The sequence below is a fragment of the Staurois parvus genome, unplaced genomic scaffold, assembly GCF_062004578.1.
Source record: "Staurois parvus isolate SC_StPar_1 unplaced genomic scaffold, SC_StPar_1.0 ptg001192l, whole genome shotgun sequence".
NCBI lineage: Eukaryota > Metazoa > Chordata > Amphibia > Anura > Ranidae > Staurois > Staurois parvus.
The window spans coordinates 1,376,699-1,402,710 of record NW_028318988.1 but is presented as its reverse complement, the minus strand read 5'-3'; the positions used below and the strand labels follow the sequence as shown (position 1 = coordinate 1,402,710).

The following is a 26,012-nucleotide window of genomic DNA, read 5'->3' as shown; positions in this document are numbered from 1 at the left end:
CCTCTCCTAATTGGCTGAGACAGCAGCGGGAGCCATTGTATCATTAGTATTAATAATACTGGTGTATTAAAGGAGGTATAGACATCTGAGAGAGAGATATCATATTACCCCGGTACAAATCATTAGTAAGACCTCATCTGGAATATGCAGTTCAGTTTTGGGCACCAATTCACAAAAAGAACATTGAGGAACTGGAGAAAGTACAGAGAAGGGCAACTAAAGAGGCATGGAGGAGATCTGCTATGAGGAAAGATTGGAGGAACTGAATTTATTCTCTCTTGAGAAGAGGAGATTAAGAGGGGATATGATCTCCATGTATAATACATAAGGGGGGATATGATCTCCATGTGTAATACATAAGGGGGATATGATCTCCATGTATAATACATAAGGGGGGATATGATCTCCATGTATAATACATAAGGGGGATATGATCACCATGTATAATACATAAGGGGGGATATGATCTCCATGTATAATACATAAGGGGGGGATATGATCTCCATGTATAATACATAAGGGGGATATGATCACCATGTATAATACATAAGGGGGGATATGATCTCCATGTATAATACATAAGGGGGGATATGATCAACGTGTATAATACATAAGGGGGGATATGATCTCCATGTATAATACTTAAGGGGGGATATGATCTCCATGTATAATACATAAGGGGGGATATGATCTCCATTTATAATACATAAGGGGGGATATGATCTCCATGTATAATACATAAGGGGGGATATGATCTCCATGTATAATACATAAGGGGGGATATGATCTCCATGTATAATACATAAGGGGGATATGATCTCCATGTATAATACATAAGGGGGATATGATCTTCATGTATAATACATAAGAGGGATATGATCTCCATGTATAATACATAAGGGGGGATATGATCACCATGTATAATACATAAGGGGGGATATGATCTCCATGTATAATACATAAGGGAGGATATGATCAGCATGTATAATACATAAGGGGGGATATGATCACCATGTATAATACATAAGGGGGATATGATCTCCATGTATAATACATAAGGGGGATATGATCACCATGTATAATACATAAGGGGGATATGATCTCCATGTATAATACATAAGGGGGGATATGATCTTTATGTATAATACATAAGGGGGGATATGATCTCCATGTATAATACATAAGGGGGATATGATCTCCATGTATAATACATAAGGGGGATATGATCACCATGTATAATACATAAAGGGGGATATGATCTCCATGTATAATACATAAGGGGGGATATGATCTCCATGTATCCTACATAAGGGGGATATGATCACCATGTATAATACATAAGGGGGGATATGATCTCCATGTATAATACATAAGGGGGATATGATCTCCATGTATAATACATAAGGGGGGATATGATCTCTATGTATAATACATAAGGGGGATATGATCTCCATGTATAATACATAAGGGGGGATATAATCCCCATGTATAATACATAAGGGGGGGATATGATCTCCATGTATAATACATAAGGGGGATATGATCACCATGTATAATACATAAGGGGGGATATGATCTCCATGTATAATACATAAGGGGGGATATGATCAACGTGTATAATACATAAGGGGGGATATGATCTCCATGTATAATACTTAAGGGGGATATGATCTCCATGTATAATACATAAGGGGGGATATGATCTCCATGTATAAATACATAAGGGAGATATGAACTCCATGTATAATACTTAAGGGGGGATATGATCTCCATGTATAATACATAAGGGGGGATATGATCTCCATGTATAATACATAAGGGGGGATATGATCTCCATGTATAATACATAAGGGGGGATATGATCTCCATATATAATACATAAGGGGGGATATGATCTCCATGTATAATACATAAGGGGGATATGATCTCCATGTATAATACATAAGGGGGATATGATCTCCATGTATAATACATAAGGGGGGATATGATCTTCATGTATAATACATAAGGGGGATATGATCTCCATGTATAATACATAAGGGAGGATATGATCAGCATGTATAATACATAAGGGGGAATATGATCTCCATGTATAATACATAAGGGGGATATGATCTCCATGTATAATACATAAGGGGGATATGATCTCCATGTATAATACATAAGGGGGGATATGATCTCTATGTACAATACATAAGGGGGGATATGATCTCCATGTATAATACATAAGGGGGATATGATCTCCATGTATAATACATAAGGGGGGATATGATCACCATGTATAATACATAAGGGGGATATGATCTCCATGTATAATACATAAGGGGGATATGATCACCATGTATAATACGTAAGGGGGGATATGATCTCCATGTATAATACATAAGGGGGATATGATCTCCATGTATAATACATAAGGGGGATATGATCACCATGTATAATACATAAGGGGGGATATGATCTCCATGTATAATACATAAGGGGGGATATGATCTCTATGTATAACACATAAGGGGGATATGATCTCCATGTATAATACATAAGGGGGGATATAATCCCCATGTATAATACATAAGGGGGGGATATGATCTCCATGTATAATACATAAGGGGGATATGATCACCATGTATAATACATAAGGGGGGATATGATCTCCATGTATAATACATAAGGGGGGATATGATCTCCATGTATAATACATAAGGGGGGATATGATCTCCATGTATAATACATAAGGGGGGATATGATCTTCATGTATAATACATAAGGGGGGGGATATGATCACCATGTATAATACATAAGGGGGGATGTGATCTCCATGTATAATACATAAGGGGGGATATTATCTACATGTATAATATATAAGGGGGGATATGATCTCCATGTATAATACATAAGGGGGGGATATGATCTCCTTGTATAATACATAAGAGGGGATATAATCTCCATGTATAATACATAAGGGGGATAATATCTACATGTATAATACATAAGGGGGGTATGATCTCCATGTATAATACATAAGGGGGATATGATTTCCATGTATAAAACATAAGGGGGGATATGATCTCCATGTATAATACATAAGGGGGATATGATCACCATGTATAATACATAAGGGGGATATGATCTCCATGTATAATACATAAGAGGGGATATGATCTCCATGTATAATACATAAGGGGGGATATGATCTCCATATATAATACATAAGGGGGGATATGATCTCCATGTATAATACATAAGGGGGATATGATCACCATGTATAATACATAAGGGGGGATATAATCACCATGTATAATACATAAGGGGGATATGATCTCCATATATAATACATAAGGGGGGATATGATCTCCATGTATAATACATAAGGGGGATATGATCTCCATGTATAATACATAAGGGGGATATGATCTCCATGTATAATACATAAGGGGGGATATGATCACCATGTATAATACATAAGGGGGGATATGATCTCCATGTATAATACATAAGGGAGGATATGATCAGCATGTATAATACATAAGGGGGGATATGATCACCATGTATAATACATAAGGGGGATATGATCACCATGTATAATACATAAGGGGGATATGATCTCCATGTATAATACATAAGGGGGGATATGATCTCTATGTATAATACATAAGGGGGGATATGATCTCCATGTATAATACATAAGGGGGATATGATCTCCATGTATAATACATAAGGGGGGATATGATCACCATGTATAATACATAAGGGGGATATGATCTTCATGTATAATACATAAGGGGGGATATGATCACCATGTATAATACATAAGGGGGGATATGATCTCCATGTATAATACATAAGGGGGATATGATCTCCATGTATAATACATAAGGGGGATATGATCACCATGTATAATACATAAAGGGGGATATGATCTCCATGTATAATACATAAGGGGGGATATGATCTCCATGTATCCTACATAAGGGGGATATGATCACCATGTATAATACATAAGGGGGGATATGATCTCCATGTATAATACATAAGGGGGGATATGATCTCTATGTATAATACATAAGGGGGATATGATCTCCATGTATAATACATAAGGGGGGATATAATCCCCATGTATAATACATAAGGGGGGGATATGATCTCCATGTATAATACATAAGGGGGATATGATCACCATGTATAATACATAAGGGGGGATATGATCTCCATGTATAATACATAAAGGGGGATATGATCAACGTGTATAATACATAAGGGGGGATATGATCTCCATGTATAATACTTAAGGGGGGATATGATCTCCATGTATAATACATAAGGGGGGATATGATCTCCATGTATAAATACATAAGGGAGATATGATCTCCATGTATAATACTTAAGGGGGGATATGATCTCCATGTATAATACATAAGGGGGGATATGATCTCCATGTATAATACATAAGGGGGGATATGATCTCCATGTATAATACATAAGGGGGGATATGATCTCCATATATAATACATAAGGGGGGATATGATCTCCATGTATAATACATAAGGGGGATATGATCTCCATGTATAATACATAAGGGGGATATGATCTCCATGTATAATACATAAGGGGGGATATGATCTTCATGTATAATACATAAGGGGGATATGATCTCCATGTATAATACATAAGGGAGGATATGATCAGCATGTATAATACATAAGGGGGGATATGATCTCCATGTATAATACATAAGGGGGATATGATCTCCATGTATAATACATAAGGGGGGATATGATCTCCATGTATAATACATAAGGGGGGATATGATCTCTATGTATAATACATAAGGGGGGATATGATCTCCATGTATAATACATAAGGGGGATATGATCTCCATGTATAATACATAAGGGGGGATATGATCACCATGTATAATACATAAGGGGGATATGATCTCCATGTATAATACATAAGGGGGGATATGATCACCATGTATAATACATAAGGGGGGGTATGATCTCCATGTATCCTACATAAGGGGGATATGATCACCATGTATAATACATAAGGGGGGATATGATCTCCATGTATAATACATAAGGGGGGATATGATCTCTATGTATAATACATAAGGGGGATATGATCTCCATGTATAATACATAAGGGGGGATATAATCCCCATGTATAATACATAAGGGGGGGATATGATCTCCATGTATAATACATAAGGGGGATATGATCACCATGTATAATACATAAGGGGGGATATGATCTCCATGTATAATACATAAGGGGGGATATGATCTCCATGTATAATACATAAGGGGGGATATGATCTTCATGTATAATACATAAGGGGGGGGATATGATCACCATGTATAATACATAAGGGGGGATGTGATCTCCATGTATAATACATAAGGGGGGATATTATCTACATGTATAATATATAAGGGGGGATATGATCTCCATGTATAATACATAAGGGGGGGATATGATCTCCTTGTATAATACATAAGAGGGGATATGATCTCCATGTATAATACATAAGGGGGATAATATCTACATGTATAATACATAAGGGGGGTATGATCTCCATGTATAATACATAAGGGGGATATGATTTCCATGTATAAAACATAAGGGGGGATATGATCTCCATGTATAATACATAAGGGGGATATGATCACCATGTATAATACATAAGGGGGGATATGATCTCCATGTATAATACATAAGAGGGGATATGATCTCCATGTATAATACATAAGGGGGGATATGATCTCCATATATAATACATAAGGGGGGATATGATCTCCATGTATAATACATAAGGGGGGATATGATCTCCAAGTATAATACATAAGGGGGATATGATTTCCATGTATAAAACATAAGGGGGGATATGATCTCCAAGTATAATACATAAGGGGGATATGATCAGCATGTATAATACATAAGGGGGGATATGATCTCCATGTATAATACATAAGGGGGGATATGATCACCATGTATAATACATAAGGGGGGGATATGATCTCCTTGTATAATATATAAGGGGGGATATGATCTCCATGTATAATACATAAGGGGGGATATGATCTCCATGTATAATACATAAGGGGGAATATGATCATCATGTATAATACATAAGGGGGGGATATGATCTCCATATATAATACATAAGGGGGGATATGATCTCCATGTATAATACATAAGGGGGGATGTGATCTCCATGTATAATACATAAGGGGGGATGTGATCTCCATGTATATATACATCAGTGGTTCATATAGTGAACTTGGTGTAGAGTTATTCACCCTGAGGTCATCACAGAGGACAAGGGGGCACTCTTTACATCTGGAGGAAAATAAATGTTTCTTCACAGTAAGAGCTGTGAAAATGTGGAATAGACTCCTTCAAGAGTTGGTTCTGGCCAGCTCAGTGGATTGCTTCAAAAAAGGCCTGGATTCTTTCCTAGATACAGAAAATATAACTGTATACTAACATTTATAGGTAAAGTTGATCCAGGGAATATCTGATTGCTTCTCTGGGGATCAAGAAGGAATGTTTTCCCCTGCAGGAGCAAATTGGATCAAGAGCAGGAATCCCACAGACACACATAAACCTCAGCACAACATAACATGATTGTAAAGGACAAATTCAAGGGACTTTCACAACTGATGTGATTGTCTCCTTCCCTCTTGGCTTGAATGGAATTCAAAGCTTAGTTTGAGTTTTACAAATTTCAAGCAGAATTCATAAAGTAAATCCATACAGATTTGCTGATCCCTACTAAGACCAAAACAGATAACATGTCATTCTGGAGAAATACTATTCATGTGGTCACCGGTAGCAAACTTGATGGCTTGACTTGATGGCATTTAATGATAATAGTGATCATCATGAACATTCTGCTGGTGCTAGGGGGAGTCACAGGAGGTGCATAACAGTCCAGCTTTCCCTTTGCCTAGCAAGGTCTTAACATTTTAAAGATGTTGTGGGTTCTGGATGAAGTGGTGGATGTAAACTGTTCACCTTGTCCAGGGTTTACATGACTGTACGTGATTGAGTCATCAATACCATCAAACCAACAAAAGAGAAGAGATGTATTTTACACATTGATGAAGCAAAACTAAGATCAGTTCACATTTTAATTAAAAATTTCTCTTTGCTTTTGTTAATATTTTACATTTCATGTTTGTTTTCTCATTGGGAAAGCTTGTTAAATTTACCTGCACTACTTCATTACATTTCTGACACTAATTAGTCCATCAGAGGCACCTGTATCAGCTGTGGTCCCCTGGGAAGACTTGGACGCAGTGACTGCAAAGTTTCTAAATCTAGACTGTGAGTGAGGTGAGAGCTTTAGGAAACCTATAAAAGCCCTACTGAATTCAGGAGAAAAGCAATGCAACGAGAGTCACAATAATATGCAGAGGGGCTCTATGAATGACATGTTTCAATTTACAGTATTCAGATTGAAAAGAACAATTTAGGAATTGTTGGTTTTGCAAGACATAAGTTCAAGCCATGAGCTCATCTTCCAAGAATGTCTCTGTAACTGTTACCAACTTTGTTCTGATGGGACTTATTGAGCTTGAATCATATCGACATGTATGTGCTGTTTTGGCTCTTGCATTATTTACAGTCACATTGTTTATGAGTTCTATGATTATCTACGTAACCTGGACAGAGAAAAGCTTGCATGAACCTATGTACATCTTTATATGTGTCTTGGTAATGAATGTGACGTTTGCAAACTCATCATATTTCCCCAAGCTGGCCATTGACTTGTTGTCTGGATGCTCAACCATCTCACTCACAGGATGTCTCTGTCAGTCTTTCTGTATCCAGACTTTTGCGTGGGTTGAAATGTTTACTTTTACGGCAATGGCATATGATCGATATCTGGCTGTAGGCCACCCTCTGAGATATCACACTCTGATGACCAACTTCACAACTCAAAAAATAACACTTGCCATATATGTTTTCCATGTGGTGACAATAACTGTGAGTGTATTGTTGACATCAAGACTATCTTTTTGTAGGGTAAATATCAACAATGTATTTTGTGAGATCTTCTCTCTACAACGGCTTGCTTGTAGTGATATAACAATTTATGTCATATATGGAACGACTGGGACCCTGTTATTGGTGATTGGCTGCTTGCTTATAATAATGTTCTGTTACATAAGAACAGTAGTCATCTGTCTAAAACTTTCTGCAGAATCCTCTCAGAAAGCCATGCATACATTGATGACCCACATATTGGCCTTCTCTATTTATGCTGTGACCCTCTTGTTCATTAGTTTGAGGTACAGGCTAAACTGGGGTTCTGTATCAACAAATGTTGATGTTATCATACCTTTGATTGGTACCAGCATAGCTACTTCTGTAAACCCTCTGATCTACGGGATAAGGACCAAAGCTCTCAGACAAAAAATTGTAAGCAACCTGCATAAAATTGGTGTCAGGACAAAATAATAAAATCATTTTTTTTTTTTCAATAGCGGTCTTACCATTGTAGAGATGTTTTATTTTTCAAAATTTCCTTTTACCTTTTTGGGATTCTGTAGAAAAGAGAGGGCTGTAGTCCAACTTGTTGGAGTGAACCTGTTCGTGTTCTGTAGGCATGGACTGTGCCATATCAGTCACTTGCTGCTTGAGCTTGCTCCATCCAGGTGTGTTAGAGACAGGGGCGGACTGACAACTAAATCTTGACCTTCGGGTTCCAACATACACATTTGAAATGCCCTAAGCCTACTTACTTGGTAATATAGTCCCATCCATCTCAGGGGGTGATTCTTGTGTCGGGATGGAAGAAGGATGGGTGCCAATCACTTTGGGGTTAAATTTGGACAGGTTTATTACACTAGTGCACCGAGAATAGGGAGTCAGGTATAACAAGTACAGGATAAATGAAATTGTATTAGAAATAACACAGTCTTTCATATTCTGCATATATTTCTAAACTCTCTGGGTCCCTTTCAACAGGGCTACACTTGCTGGGCACAAACATAGGACATGACTTGACGATTAAGGTTCAAGTGGTATCTCAATCTTCATATTCCAAGGCAGGGGCGGATTGACAACTCATGGGGCCCCCGGGCAATAGGGGATCATGGGGCCCCTGTGTCCTTGCCCAAACTCAAAAAAGCCTATGAAAAAGGTACCAGGGGCATCTCCTGGGGCCCCCTACTGACCCTGGGCCCTCGGGCAGTGCCCGAGTTTCCAAATGGTCAGTCCACCCCTTGTTAGAGAAGTGCCATTCTGTGTTATGGGTGTTTACTTTATTGTCAATCAGCAGGCTTGGATGGCCTGGAAAGCTGGCTGCTAAGGTATTAAATATTACAGATACTTACAGACCAGGCACATGGTATTTTCACTTAAGTTTCTGCCAGGTGCTATGAAGAGAACTATCTTTCTCCCAATCCTTTTGGCCTACGGATTGGAGTGCTGCAAGGACTTTCCCTACTGGCTGCAAGGGATGTTCTCTTTTGGGCCTACAGGAAACTGCAACTGTCCCCCCCAAGAGAGGTAATGAGTGACTGGTTGAGTGGAAAGTAAACACATGAACCTCTCTACGTTATCCTTGGAATATGAAGATTGGTATACCACTTCAACCTTAATCGCCAAGTCATGTCCTATGTTTGTGCCCAGCAAGTGTAGCCCTGTGGAAAGGGACCCAGAGAGTTTAGAAAGATATGCAGAATGTGAAAGACTGTTGTGTCTAATAAAATTTCAGTTATCCTGTACTTTTTATACCTAGTCTGCATCCTCTTAGTTCTTAATACTGTGTATTGCCCACTTTAGCATCAATGACAGTATGAAGTCTTGTAGGTGGTACAGCTGCCCATTCGTCTTGGTCATGGAAAGTCTTTGGTCTTCTTGTATGAACTGTATCCACCTAGGTAAGCATAAATAGGGGGAAAAAGGCCCTACTTCTCTTTAAAGCTCTGGAAGATTTTACCCCCTTAATGAACAGGGCATTTTTTACTTTACCGAACTACACTACTTTAACTGGCAATTGCGCAGTCATGCAATGATGTACCCAAATGAAATTTATATTTTTTTTCCCCCACAAATAGAGTTTTCTTTTGGTGGTATTTGATCACCACTGATCATCATTTCTTTATTATATAAATGAAAATGTCTAATAATTTTGAAAAAAAAACAATATTTTTTACTTTCTGCTATAAAACATGACCAATTAAAAAAAAATTAAATGTCTTCATAAATTTAGGCCAAAATGTATTCTGCTACATGTCATTGGTAAAAAATGAATTGGTTTGCATAAAAGTTATAACGTCTACAAATATTTATACTGGAATTTTTATTTATTTATTCTTTTTTATACTAGTAATAGTGGTGATCAGCAACTTATAGTGGGACTGTGATGTGTGCGGTGGAAATCTGACACTAACTGACAATGAACTAACTTCTGACATCTCCAGTGACACTAATACAGTAATCAGTGCTAATAATGTGCTGTCACTGTAAAAATAACACTGGGTCTGAAGGGGTTAACATCTAGGGCAATTAAAGGGTTAACTGTGAGCCTAGGAAGTGTTAATGAGTTTACTGTGTGGAACTTTTACTAAGGGACGTGACATTTTTTATTTCCTACTTTGCAAAGAGACTAAAGCCGACACATCCCTGCTGTCAGTGGAGAGATCTGTGTGTGTGTGGACAGATCTTTTTCCTGTCACCTTCTCCACCCTGGATCATTGGCTGGGACCCATTCATCATCATGCTCTGGAGCCAGTGACAGTGAAATAAACAATCATGTAGTATATATATATAAACTGCAATGCGCGGTCTGCAAGCAGATATTAAATCGGCGTTCCACCCAAAAGGGGAAGATTGGTCCCCCTCTCCCCATTAAGGATTGGCACCTTTGCAGAGCGGGGGGAGAATGGGTACCCAAAATTGACAGGTACCCGCTCCCACTGCTGGAATTGCCTAGGCGATTGGAAACGGAGGTTGTCCTTCTACCCTCCCTCCCCGTAGTCTTGTGGGACACATGACAGGTCCCAGAAGACGACGGAGTCATTCATGAAGCGCAGCGCTACACACGCATGCGCAGTGGGCACCCGGCTGTGAAGCCGCAAGCTGTCAGAACCGGGTGCCCACACTGAAGATGCCGGTGCCTGGAATACAGGACGGCTGGTAAACGGGTTGTGACGTAGGCACCGTGAGATCATGGGACAGATGAGTGGCTGTTTTTTAAAAGTCATCAGCTACAGTTTTTGTATCTGCTGACTTTTATTTTTTTACAGTGTGAGTGGAACTTCGCTTTAAGGTCAGGAGACTGATGACCACTCCAGGACCTTCACCTTTTTCTGCTGTAACCACTGGAGGGTCAACTTAGTCTTGTGCGTAGGGTCATTGTTGTCCAGAAAAGTCCAGGAGCGTTCCATGTACAGCTTTTGTGCAGAAGAATGCAAATTGTCTGCTAGTTTTTTCTGACAACATGTTGAATTCGTCTTGACATCAATTTTCACAATATTTCCCGTGCCTCTAGAGCTTACAAATTCCCAAAACATCAGTGAGCCATCACTATGCTTCACAGTGGGGATGGTATTCTTGTCCCAATAGGCCTTGTTGACACCTCTCCAGGAGCAGACTGAAAATTCATGGGGCCCCTGGGCAATAGGGGATCATGGGGCCCCTGTGTCCTTGCCCACACTCAAAGCACACCCAAAAAAGCCTTTAAAAGGTATGAAGGGCATCTCATGGGGCCCCCTACTGACCCTGGGCCCTCAGGCAGTGCCCAAGTGCCTGAATGATTAGCCTTCTCCTAATATAGCACTTATAGTTGTGACCATAAAGCTTTATTTTGGTTTTGTCACTCCAGACTACATTGTTTCAGAAGCTGTGAGGCGTTGTTGGGCATATTGTAACTGGACTTTTTTGTGGCATTGGCACACTAAAGGCTTCTTTCTGGCAACTGAACCACGTGGCTCATTTTTGTTCAAGTATCGTTATAATGTGCTCCTTGAAAAAAAACGCTCCATCTTTTTTCCATAGCAGCCTGTATTTCTCCTGAGGTTACCTGTGGGGTTTTCATGAACAATTCTTCTGGCAGTTGTGGCGTCAATCGTTCTTGTTCTACCTGGCATTGACTCGGTATCAAGAGATTTCCGAACTTTCCGAACTTTCCACTTCTTAATAAGTCATTGAACAGAACTGGCTGGCATATTCAAAGCTTTGGATATCTTTTTATATCCCTTTCCATCTTTATAAAGCTCCATTACCTTGTTACGCAGGTCTTTTGACTGGTTTTGACTGATCTTTTTTGCTCCCTGTGGATCAGTATCAGTGCATCCATTTGAGAGCTAACAAACTCACTGATTATGTATAGATAGACACTAATTGCAATTTAAAAACCTACAGATGTGGGAAATTAACTTTAAAGTGACATTAACTGCCAAATGAATTAACTGAACAGTACTAACTGGCATATTCACGGCTTTGTATATCCTTATTTATTTAAATTGTTACTAAACCCACAACAATAAAATAAGGCTTGGTGTGCTGGTGAGCTGGCTGAGAAGGTATTACATATTTCAGATACTTCCTGGCACATGGACTTCTGTCTTAAGCTTCTTCCAGGTGAAGATGCTATCAAGAGAACGATCTTTGTCTCAGGCATTTTGGCCTAGGGATTGGAGAGCTGCAAGGATTTCCCCTACTGGTTGCAAGCAGGGGCGGACTGACAACTCATGGGGCCCCGGGCAATAAGGGATCATGGGGCCCCTGTGTCCTTGCCCAAACTCAAAAAAGCCTATGAAAAAGGTACCAGGGGCATCTCATGGGGCCCCCTACTGACCCCGGGCCCTCGGGCAGTGCCCGAGTTCCCAAATGGTTAGTCCGCCCCTGCTTGGGGGGACCCCAACCAATCCCCAAGCAGGAGGCTTGAGATGGGATTGGGACAGCCCTTAAGCATAGAGGAGCCTGCTCAGTTCGGAGAGTTTGGGTGGAAGATGTGATAGCTGGAAACGGAGTGTGAAGCCTGGGAGGGGGCCCAGGGATAGGACCTGCCTCCAGGAATGATTGGGACAGAGGTAAAACTGAACCTCACTGGTCCCCTGAGAGGACCAGCTGTGGAGCTAAGTAAGGAGCCAGCCTAGCAGGAGGCCTGAAGGCTGCTACCAACCTGCAGCATGCAGAAGAGGGACAGTGAGTACTTCTACACCCCCTGGACCAAAGTAGGGGAGAGGTCATTTGGGTGGGAAACCTAACTAGCCCCAGGTATACTGTACATTAACCACATGCCGCCCAGCCACTGTATAAATACGTTGGCAGGGTGGCACGGGCAGGCAAAACCACGTTTTAAAACGTGTGTTTTGTAAACAGGTAGGGGGCGCGCACGAGGCGCGCCGCCGCCCTACCTGTCCCGCCGATCACAGCCGCAGATGTCAGTCGCCGGGTCACAGCCGGTCCTTACCGGCTATCTCCTGGCGATCGGCGTCAATCAGTGACAGAGAGCACAACTGCAGTAGCTCTGCTTTCTGTCACTTCCCTGACAGCTCAAGGACAAGCTGATCGGGACAGAAGAGTTTCTCTCTCCCGATCAGCCTGTCTCCATCCAGCACACACCCCCACCCCCTAGTAAAACACTCCCCTCACTCATATAACCCTTCCCTGAAAAATAAAGTTAACCCCTTCCTCCCCATTGCCATTAGTACAGTGTCAGTGTTTTTTTTTTTGCACTGATCACTGTATTGGTGTCACTGGGGATGTCAGTGACCCCAAGTCAGTACCCCCCAATGTCAGAATGTCCACCGCAGTCCCGCAGTCCTGCAGTCCCGCCATAAGTCGCTGATCGCTGCCATAAGTCCCTGATCGCCGCCATAAGTTGCTGATCGTCGCCATTATTAGTATAAAAAAACCCTAAAAATCCCAGTATCTTTCCCGCCATTTGTAAACGCTATAACTTTCACGTAAACCAATTAATTTACCCGTATTGGGTTTTTTTTTAGCAAAGACATGTCGCAGAATGCATTTTGGCAGAAATTTATGACTAAATTTGATTTTTAAATTTTTTTTTACTGGACATGTTTTATAGCAAAATGTCCAAAATATAGTTTTTTTTCCTCAAAATTGTCAGCCTTTTTTTTTATAGCGCAAAAAATAAAAACCGCACAGGCAATCAAATACCACTGAAAGAAAGCTCAATTTGTGGGAAAAAAAGGGTGTAAATTTAATTTATGTACCGTTTTGCATGACCGCGCAATTGTATGTTAAACTAGTGCAGCGCTGTATAGCAAAAAAATAGGCGTAAATTGCAGTATCTATACCATAGTTTGTAGATGCTATAACTTTCACACAAAGCAATCAATATACACTTATTGGGGTTTTTTTTACCAAAAACATGGAGCAGAATACATTTTGGCCTAAATTTATAACCAACTTTGAGTTTACTATATATTTTTTATAGCTGAAAGTAAAAAATATTGTTTTTCTTCAAAATTTTTGGCCTTTTTTTGTTGATAGCGTGAAAAATAAAAAGCGCACAGGTGATCAAATACCACCGAAAGAAAGCGCTATTTGTGGGAAAAAAAGGACGTAAATTTTGTTTGGGTGCAGCATTGCATGACCGCGCAATTATCAGTTGAATTAGTGCAGTGCTGAGTAGCAAAAAGAGGCCTGGTCACTAAGGGGGGTAAATCCTCTGGAGGTCAAGTGGAGCTAAGTAAGGAGCCAGCCTAGCAGGAGGTCTGAAGGCTGCTACCAACCTTCAGCTTGCAGAAGAGGGACAGTGAGTACTTCTACACCCCCTGGACCAGAGTAGGGGAGAGGTCATTTGGGTAGGAAACCTAACTAACCCCCAGTTCTACTGTACATTAAAGCAGCAGAATCCGGATCCCTTAGTCCAGGCATTCCTCTAGACAGCTGGATAGAGGAGAACTATCTGGGGTTTGAGGTGGTACACCAGGAGAGGCTGGATAGCTCTCCAAGGAAGAGAAACCCTTATGAGCACTTATACATCGTTTCGGGAATTTGTTCTCTGTTTAATAGTTCCTTGGGCATCCCATTTATCCCTTATCCCCATCCAGGTTCAAATCCCCTAATAAAATCCAAAAAAACAAGGACTGCTTACTGTCTCTGGAGTGCAAGTCTGGAAGGAATTGTGTGTTGCCTGGCTGTGCAGAACTATAGGGGGACCAAATCTTTAGCAACTTCTAAGTGGGTAGTGCTACTCCTGCTTTGCAGAAAACAAAACAAACTGTTGTTTACAGAGCTAAATAGCTCATCTCAAAATGTACACTCCACTGAACAAGCCACTGCAGTGCCCCTCCCCCACCACCTCTGTGCTGCTACAAAGTACATATTGATGGATTCTGAAGGAGTTCCAATCAGAGAGACTCTACAGACAAACAGCTTTCTTTTGAGTGAACTAATAACCCAAAGCATTAAAAATAAATGTAATATAAATTATATTAAATGTAAAATATTAAAATTACTTTCCCTATGAAATTTATACTAAGCCAAGTATTTAACTTCGTTGAGCAAAGACTTTTGTGCTCTCTTACTTATGTCTAAAGGAACAGTGAATGTATCAATAATATATCACAGAAAGTGTTAGTTCTTTGTGTAATTTTTCTTATCCTTTGGGATTAATATGAAACTATCACTCATAGCACAATCATTCTGGAGTATGTAGTAGGTACAAGGTATGTAACAGTGTATACAGTGTGGTCCCAGACTCTTCTTAACCATGCTTCTTTAAGCCACGCCCAATAGTCAGTGCCATTTAGCCACACCCATTTTCAGCACAGCATGCTGAGTGCACCACCTGTCTTCTACATTCCAAAGTATCCCTCACTCTCAAGTGCCAAAGTTGGGAGGTGTACAACAGGACCATGACAAGGGAGGAATCTTCGTTTTCCTCTTATTTCACCAGGATACGCCTGATCATTATCTGAACATCAGAGTTCGGGGGGTACTTTTCATCCAATCCAGGAACAATAGAGTGGGATCTAGAGTCTCATTTTTCCAACCTGGTCTGCATTCCATTATACAGTAGAACAGTGGACTCCAGACTACGGCCCGAGGGCTGGATGCGGCCCTTTGCTTGCTCTCATCTGGCCCTTGTGCCATTATTCCCCCCACTGTCAGCAACAGTGGAGCATAGTTCCTGCCCCTGACACCTAGAAGGGGGAACTGTTTCTTCCACTGACACCAATAATGGGGCACTATTCCATCCACTGACACCAACAAAGGGGCGTTATTCCTTCCACTGACACCAATGATGTGGCACTATTCCTTCTACTGACACCAACAAAGGGGCGCTATTCCTTCCACTGACACCAATGATGTGGCACTATTCCTTCCACTGACACCAATGATGGGGCACTATTCCTCCCACTGATACCAATGATGGGGCACTATTCCTCCCACTAATACCAATGATGGGGCACTATTCCCTCCACTGACACCAATGATGGGGCACTATTCCTCCCACTGACACCAATGATGGGGCACTATTCCTTCCACTAATACCAATAATGGGGCACTATTCCTCCCACTGATACCAATGATGGGGCACTATTCCTTCCACTAATACCAATGATGGGGCACTATTCCTCCCACTGATACCAATGATGGGGCATTATTCCTCCCACTGATACCAATGATGGGGCACTATTCCTCCCACTGATACCAATGATGGGGCACTATTCCTCCCACAGATACCAATGATGGGGCGCTATTCCTCCCACTGACACCAATGATGGGGCGCAATTCCTGCCACTGATACCAATGATGGGGCGCTATTCCTCCCACTGACACCAATGATGGGGTGCTATTCCTCCCACTGATACCAATGATGGGGTGCTATTCCTCCCACTGACACCAATGATGGGGTGCTATTCCTCCCACTGATACCAATGATGGGGCACTATTCCTCCCACTGATAACAATGATGGGGCACTATTCCTTCCACTGATACCAATGATGGGGCACTATTCCTCCCACTGATACCAATGATGGGGCACTATTCCTCCCACTGATACCAATGATGGGGCACTATTCCTCCCACTGATAACAATGATGGGGCACTATTCCTCCCACTGATACCAATGATGGGGCACTATTCCTCCCACTGATACCAATGATGGGGCACTATTCCTCCCACTGATACCAATGATGGGGCACTATTCCTCCCACTGTCACCAACAAGGGGGGCACTGTTTACTACCACTGACACCAAGAAATTTTCTACTCCAGCTGGCCACAGTATGGCCCTCCTAAAGTTTGAAGAACAGTAAACTGGCCCTTTGTTTACAAAGTGCATGTGTAAAGGAATGTATCAATCAATATATATTCCTGACATGCGAAGCATCGTGGCACCACTCAAAAGCTGTTTTATGAGATGAATCACCTCACTGAAAAGTGCAGGGGAGCCGCGTCCAAATGTCAATCCAGTAACTCACAAAAGGGAGAAGAAAGGAGACACCTGTGTGGTTCTGTGTAGGAAGGAATGGCCTCACCAGTCATGCTGGCCATGCCATCGGAAGCGTTTCACCCCGCCAACCGGGCTTCATGACAGAGTTATATTATTGGAGGAATATATATTCCTAGGTACGTATTAGTGAAGATATTGCAACATGAATCTAAATACAGAATGTGCATACACTGCAAATGAACACTCAACCTAGGCGCATTGTTCCTTTAAAAGTGTAATGTTATATTTATATATATATATATATATATATGAACAGATATACTCAAAACAAACACTGCAAAGTGCAAAGCATAATCCAATAAATTGCATGTGCAAAAAAAGTGCAAATTGTTAATCAATCAGTATAATACACAAAATACAGCAAATAAGTAAATCGTCCAAACTGAATAAATTATTCAATCAAGGTAAATATCCCAAAGAAGTGATCAACTGTTGAGATGGTGCACAAAATAAACCACCACAGGAGGAAAGAGAAGTGCCTCAGAGCCCTTCCACCAAAAGGATCACTAAGCTCCTTACCAGAATGTTGGATCCCACACAGATTTCATAATGAACATAAATGCCCTGCAGCCATAAAACCTCTGATCATGGAGAAGGCATCTCACTGCTCCTGAATATATGTGCTCAGTATAGAGGGTAAAAAAACAGAAGGGACCACTATAGTGCAGTATCTCCTAAAACCACATTCTTTTAGGCAGGGCTGGATTTCCCAATTGTCATTATTTATTTATTTTTTTTCAATCATTTTTTCTACAGACAGTGGGCTGTTCCAAAAACGGACCTTTATATGCTCAGCTATAGTGAAAAAAAGTGTGTATATATATATATATATATATATATATATATATATATACAGTATATATATTTAATTACAGTACCGCTCAGCATATGAAGGTCCCACTGCCCCCTTCTCGAAAAGAAAAGCCGTTTGAAAACAAACTGTTAGCCCCCTCCAAAAAATTACACTTTAAAGTGGTTGTAAAGGCTCAAGGTTTTTTATAGAATGCATGAAGTTAAAAAATCTTCTGTGTGCAGCAGTCCTCCCAGCCCCCTTAATACTCAACAAAGCCCCCCCTCGATCCAGCGATGTGCACTAGAGTCTATGCCAGGACTCCCTCTCCTCATTGGCTGAGATAGCAGCGGGAGCCATTGTATCATTAGTATTAATAATACTTCTAGGGTGAACTGGTAGGTGTTCACCTTGTCCAGGGTTTACATGATTGTACGTGATTGAGTCATCAATACCATGAAACCAACAAAAGAGAAGAGATGTATTTTACACTTTGAGAAAGCAAAACTAACATCAGTTCACATTTTAATTAAAATTTTCTCTTTGCTTTTGTTAATATTTTACATTTCATATTTGTTTTCTCATCGGGAAAGCTTGTTAAATTTACCTGCACTACTTCATTACATTTTTGACACTAATTAGTCCATCAGAGGCAGCTTTATCAGCTGTGTTCCCCTGGGAAGACTTGGATGCAGTGACTGCAAAGTTTTTAAATCTACACTGTGAGTGAGGTGAGAGGTTTATGAAACCTATAAAAGCCCAACTGAATTCAGGAGAAAGGCAATACGAGAGTCACAATAACATGCAGAGGGGCTCTATGAATGACATGTTTCAATTTACAGTATTCAGATTGAAAAGAACAATTTAGGATTTGTTGATGTTGGAAGAAATAAATCCAAGCCATGAGTTCATCTCCCAAGAATGTCTCTGTAACTATTACCAACTTTGTTCTGATGGGACTTATTGAACTTGAATCATTTCGATATGTATGTGCAGTTTTGGCTCTTGCATTATTTACAGTCACATTGTTTATGAGTTCTATGATTGTCTATGTAACCTGGACAGAGAAAAGCTTGCATGAACCTATGTACATCTTTATTTGCATCTTGGTTATGAATGTGATATTTGGGAACTCAGCATATTTCCCCAAGCTGGCCATTGACTTGTTGTCTGGATGCTCAAACATCTCACTTACAGGATGTCTCTGTCAATCTTTTTGCATCCAGACTTTTGCGTGGGTTGAGATGTTTACTTTTACGGCAATGGCATATGATCGATATCTGGCTGTAGGCCACCCTCTGAGATACAACAGTCTGATGACCAATGTTACAGCTCAAAAAATAACACTTGCCATATATGTTTTCAATGTGATCAGAGTAATTGTAGGTATACTCTTGACATCAAGACTAACTTTTTGTGAGGCAAATATCAACAATGTCTTTTGTGAGATCATGTCTCTACAACGGCTTGCGTGTAACGATACAACAGTTAACTTCTTCTATGGAACAACTTTAACCTTGTCAACTGTGATTGGCTGTGTGCTTGTAGTAATGTTCTGTTACATAAGAACAGTTGTCATCTGTCTGAAACTTTCTGCAGAACCCTCTCAAAAAGCCATGCATACATTGATGACTCATGTATTGGCCTTCTCTATTTATGTTTTCACCTTCTTGTTTCTTAATATGAGGTACAGAGTAAACTGGGGTTCTGTATCAACGACAGTTGATGTTATCATACCTTTGATCGGTACCAGCATAGCTACTTCTGTAAATCCTCCTATTTACGGGATAAGAACCAAAGCTCTCAGAGAAAAGATATTAAGTATCTTGCAGAAAATTGTAGGAAAACTTAAAGAATAAAATCAGTTTATATTTTTTTGCAGTCCTACCATTGTACAGATGTATAATTTTTCTAAATTGCTTTTTGCCTTTTTGTGATAATGTAGGAAAGAGAGAGCTGCAGATCAGCCTGTTGGAGAGAGCCTATTTGTATTCTCTAAGCATGGGCTGTACTTTCTCAGTACTTTCTCCATTTGAGCTTGCTCCAGCAGGGTGTTCTACAGAAGTGCCATTCTGTGTCATGGGTATTTAGTGACTTAGCTAATCAGGAGGATTGGAAGGCTTGGTGACCTGTCTTGAAAGGTGTTAATTAAGGTACATCCTAGCAAATGGTCCTCTCTCCTGGACTTCTGCTGGAGAGGATGCTACAATGACAGTTATCTTTCTCCCAGGTGTTTCTCCCAGAGCTGTGCAAGAATCTCGCCCCCTGGCAGGACACCTTAAAGGATGCTGGCAGCAGAGGATGCTCTATGTTGGTTCCAGTTGAAGCAAACTGCAGCTGTCTCCTATACGAGAGGTGGTGTGTGACTGGTTGAGTGGAAGGTAAACATAGAAAACTTCCATGCTATCTTGCTAGCTTGTTTAGATAACATATATGTCACAAATACCAAGTGATTTAGAGCACCTATACAGGGTTAAGGAAATCCTGAAAACATAACCTGTTGGGGCAGTGCCCGAGTTTCCAAATGGTCAGTCCGCCCCTGTGTTGGGGGGTATTCAAGGACTGGGGTTGGGAATCGCTTCTCTGGTGCAATAAACGTATTGAAGTTTAACTCTAAAGCAGGGGTGGACTGACAACTCATGGGGTCCCCGGGCAATAGGGAATCATGGGGCCCCTGTGTCCTTGCCCAAACTCAAAAAAGCCTATGAAAAAGGTACCAGGGCATCTCATGGGGCCCCCTACTGACCCGAGCCCTCGGGCAGTGCCCGAGTTTCCAAATAGTCAGTTTTCCCCTGCTCTAAAGTGATTGCCACTCATATTCCATCAGTCCTGCAACAAGAATCAATCCCTGAGGTAAGCGTGCCTGGGGTCTCATTGTAAGTTGGCTAAGAACATTTGCAATGTAGTTGTTGGCCAGCTGAAGATCAACATTTTAATTGCAGTTAAAAATCCTTAAACCAAATTCATATTTGAAGCCAAATGTGAAGTCTCAGAGATCGTTTTCATTGCAACTGCATGTCTCTGAATTGTGTTTTGCTTTGTAGACTAAAATGCATGATCCCAATGCACATGTTCCTGCATTAAGAAATGACTGTGTATATAAGCAGGTGATGCAGCAACCATCAGCAGGAACCAAGAGAAGTCAGAGGAGAATAATGTCACAAGCACATTGTGGATCTCCAATAGGGGTCCAGACAGGGGCTTACTGACAATTTGGAAACTCGGGCACTGCCCAAGGGCCCGGGGTCAGTAGGGGGCCCCATGAGATGCCCCTAGTACCCTTTTCATAGGCTTTTTTGAGTTTGGGCAAGGAAACAGGGGCCCCTTGATCCCCTATTGCCTGGGGGCCCCATGAGTTGTCAGTCCGCCCCTGGGTCCAAAGCTTTAATAAGCGATCACATAGTTACAGCAAGAGCAACATTTTCAAAGCCTCGCAGGACCCCTGTACGATCTCTGTGAACGCTTATTAAGGATTGGGACCCATGTTGGAGATTCTCAGTGCGCTGGTGAAATTCTTCTCCTTTGCTTTGTAGATTGTCACTTTAAATGTATTGGAGAGGCAGAAGTGTTTGTCACTTTGGCCATTATTAGAAGAGTTAATTGCATAGACACCTTTACCCTGTATTCAGTGGGAAGAGTTTTGAAGTGAATCTGACCCTACCCAAAAGTCTGTAAGGAGAGGAGCCACTCAAGTCTGTATGTGAGCTGATTTCATCACAAAGGGCTGTTCTGCTACTGAAAGATTGAGATATTGAACATTTCTAAAAAGCCATGATGCTTCCTTGTGGCTAAACTAGCAATGCCTTCTGATACCAGGGAGATTTGAGTTCTGTGTGGATGATCTAAGCCCAGGTTTTTTGGCTACTCTTGCTGCCACAGAGGAGTCATGTGGCAATTTCTGAAGTCTGGGCTGAGCAGTCTACCCAGAGAACAGTCTACTGAGAAAGTTAAAATGTGGAATGGGAAGCAATGTTGTTACTAGTAAAGAGAGGCAGAAACATGATGATTATGTCACTGTTGAGGCATAGCCTAGTTCAGAGTCCTAACAGGAGGATTGAGAGAAGGGGTTTGGGTTTCCCCTGAGGAGGGTTTTGCCTGAGATTTTCTCTGCTGAATTGTTTTGTATCTCAATGCTTCTGCAATACCTGAGGCTGAGTCTGCCATTTCTACCCCAGCTTAGCCTGTGCCATGGAGTGAGGAGAAACAACATAAGCACCCTAGAATGGAGAAGCAATATCAAGCTCCAGACCTGACAATTCAACACACAATACTGCTGTCCATGCTCTAAAGCTTAGCATGTCATACAACTCTTATGTTAAGCATGAATCCTATCTAGTGTCTGGTTTGGAAAATCATCTACGGATTCCAAAGCATTCTAGATTTCAAAGGCAGACACTATGCTAGACTCTATGGCCCTGATTTACTAAGAATAGCGTCCAACAGTAGACGCTGAACATTCAGCCAGACCCAATTAAATCAATTAAGACCTTTCAGTGGTCAACTTAAAAATGTTTACGAGCAGACTGAATTGTCTTTGATAAATCTCTGATCCGACTAGATGCAATTGTAGGAGAAATGTCGGATAAGGTGCCTAGGTGGGCTTTGGTTCGTTTGCATTTATTTGTATGCCAGATGAGAAAACTCGTAGGTGTGCCTTGTTTTAATGGCTTTTTTTTCCTGTGTTTGCTGCTATTGTTGTTGCCTCTATTCATTTTCTTGCCTTTTTTTCTCCAAAAATGATTGGTCAGCTAAAGCATGTGCTAATGAATGTTACAAAGTCATACATCCTATTTTCAAATGTCAAACATTTTCAAACTTGTATCTCAAATAATTTGAATGTCTAGTTCTAATTTCTCAATCTAATTATATAGCTTCATTCTCTTTAATCATGTTACTATTGTACATTCCACCTCAAACTCTGTCTGTTATGGTGGCTTAGTGGTTAGCACTCATGGCTTGCAGCACTTGGGTCATGGGTTCTAATCTCAGTCATGGTAGCACCTGTCTGGAGTTTGCATGTTTTCTCTGTTTGGGTGTGTTTCTGCCAACACTCAAAAGACATACTGTGAGGTTAATTGGGCCTAGTATATGTATGAATGTGTGGCCTTAGATTATAAGCTGCTATTGTGAAGGGCCAAAATATGGAGGTCAATTTCCAGGGTTCTGTCAGTGCCAGGAATATTGATCAATCAATTAAGATTTGGGCTACTGACTAGAAAGTGGACAGGGAGTAGAAGAGCTGACTGGTGTATGTAGGGTTGCTGATAAGGGGGTACCCCGTCCCTCCTGTAGGGGGCCTTGGCAGCTGACAAGCCCATCTTATTTTCACTGAATGCAGAAAAAGCCTTTGATCGCATTCATTGGGGATACTTTTTTTTTACCAAAAATAATTTTATTAGGAAAATTAAGGCAGATCAACATACATGCAAATACTGATGACAGTCCAAACATAGACACAATAAGTAGCATCCCGTTTTGCAGATGGGCTGTTGGTTCAAGTTGTAATACGAATCGAGGTTAGGTATATCTTTGTATCAAAACAAGATTGACACAATCCGTAAGGACAACTCACAATCCACCTCTCCATCCAGCCTCCCGCCCTCCTTCAACCCCTCAACCGTCCCCTCCCCCGACCTCATAGCCGCACTACCCCCCACTATACCTAATGCCCTGCACATCATCACCTCCCCAACACTCCGCTCCTTCAGCCCAACTACCCCCTAGGAGGTCTCTAAGGTCTTCACTGAAGCCCGCCTCACCACCTGCCCCCTGGACCCTATCCCCTCACAGCTCCTCCAGTCACCCCCCCCCTCCATCATTTGCTCCCTCACCCACATCTTCAATCTCTCCCTCTCCACAGGCACCTTCCCCTCCCCCTTAAAGCTGCACACATCACCCCCATACTCAAAAAACCCTCCCTTGACCCCACTAACCTTAACAACCTTAGACCCATCTCCTTGTTGCCCTTCACTTCCAAGCTCCTTGAGCGCCTGGCCTACAATCGCCTAAGCGCCCACCTCACTGATAACAACCTCCTTGACCCCCTACAGTCTGGCTTCCGTCCCCTGCACTCCACCGAAATTGCCCTACTTAAAATCACCAACGACCTGCTAACCACCAAAGCCAATGGCCACTATTCTATCTTCCTGCTCCTCGACCTCTCTGCAGCCTTCGACACTGTTGACCACCCTCTCCTCCTTGCCAAACTGCATTCCCTTGGCATCAAGGATGCTGCTCTCTCCTGGTTCTCCTCCTACCTTTCCCAACGCTCCTTCAGCGTCACCTACAACACTGCCACCTCCCTCTCCCTCCCCCTCCCCCTCTCTGTCGGGGTCCCCCAAGGCTCTGTCCTCGGGCCCCTCCTCTTCTCCATCTATACCTCCTTCCTTGGCAAACTTATTCACTCCCACGGCTTCAATTACCACCTCTATGCCGACGACACCCAAATTTACCTCTCCACCCCCCACCTCATCCCCTCACTCTCTGCCCGCATCGCCCACCTCCTAAACGACATATCAGACTGGATGTCGCTCCATTTCCTCAAACTTAACCTATCCAAAACCGAGCTCCTGGTCTTCCCCCCACCCCGCGCCCCCCCCCCATCCTCTCCATCACTACTAACAACGCCACCATCTCTCCCACCCCACACGCCAAAGTCCTGGGTGTCACCCTGGACTCCCACCTCTCCTTCCTACCCCATATCCAACTGCTATCTAGATCTTGCAGGCTCCACCTCCGCAACATCTCCAAGATACGCACATTCCTCACCCCAGACACCACCAAACAACTCGTACACTCCCTCATCATCTCACGCCTGGACTATTGCAATCCCCTTCTCACTGGCCTACCCAAACGAACGCTATCCCCACTCCAGTCGATCCTAAACTCAGCGGCTAGACTCATCCATCTCACCAACCGCTCTACATCTGCCTCCCCCCTCTGCCAGTCCATTCACTGGCTCCCGATTGCCCAACGCATCAAATTCAAACTGCTAACTCTGACCTACAAAGCCATTCACAATGCCGCCCCAAACTACATAACTGACCTGATACCCAAATACTACCCTACCCGCGCCCTCCGCCCCTCACAGGACCTCCTACTCTCTAGCTCCCTGGTCTCCTCCTCCCACGCCCGATTGCAGGACTTCTCCAGGACTTCCCCCATCCTCTGGAACTCCCTACCCCAATCCATCAGACTGTCACCTACCCTCCTCACCTTCAGGCGCACCCTGAAAACCCTCCTCTCTGGGGAAGCCTACCCCAACCTCACCTAACACCTGACCCCACCTAACAACTAACCTCCTCCACTCCTCCCACCACTCCATCCCCCACAGCCATATCCTCCTGTACCACCTTCCCCTCCCTCCTAGATTGTAAGCTCAAAAGAGCAGGGCCCTCGAACCCCTCGTGTATTGTATTGTTACTGTCTTGTCTCATGTTCTGTCCTCCTTGCTACTGTACAGCGCTGAGCATACCCTTTTGCGCTATATAAATACTGTATAATAATAATATATAGCAGACCAGCAAATACATAGAGTGTAATAGATAACTCGTTATAGGTATATGAATTACTAACCTAGCTACTTGTATGCCCTTATGTTGAGGGAATGGGAAATGTTGGGAAAGAATAGTACAGGATGATGTGTTCGTCATGAGTTGTGTTCCCAGTTCAGAAGCGTGTGATCCACAAGAAAGTAGGCACACCTGTATGGAAGATTAAGTGCTATAGTCTGTTGGTGATATAGGATTGATGAAAATGTATAAA

The 26,012-nt window shown here is 41.9% G+C and overlaps 2 protein-coding genes across 2 annotated transcripts; both read left to right on the top strand.

Moving 5' to 3' along the window:
• The first annotated feature begins 7,515 nt into the window (after positions 1-7,515).
• LOC149438376 (olfactory receptor 51E1-like) lies at positions 7,516-8,469 on the top strand. The gene has a single exon (XM_089659874.1). It carries the CDS (start codon positions 7,516-7,518, stop codon positions 8,467-8,469), a length of 954 nt encoding a protein of 317 aa, XP_089516000.1.
• A 10,804-nt stretch (positions 8,470-19,273) lies between these two features.
• On the top strand, positions 19,274-20,107 carry LOC149438375 (olfactory receptor 51E1-like). Its single transcript, XM_089659916.1, has one exon. It carries the CDS (start codon positions 19,280-19,282, stop codon positions 20,105-20,107), a length of 828 nt encoding a protein of 275 aa, XP_089516042.1. The 5' UTR covers positions 19,274-19,279.
• The last annotated feature ends 5,905 nt before the right edge of the window (positions 20,108-26,012 follow it).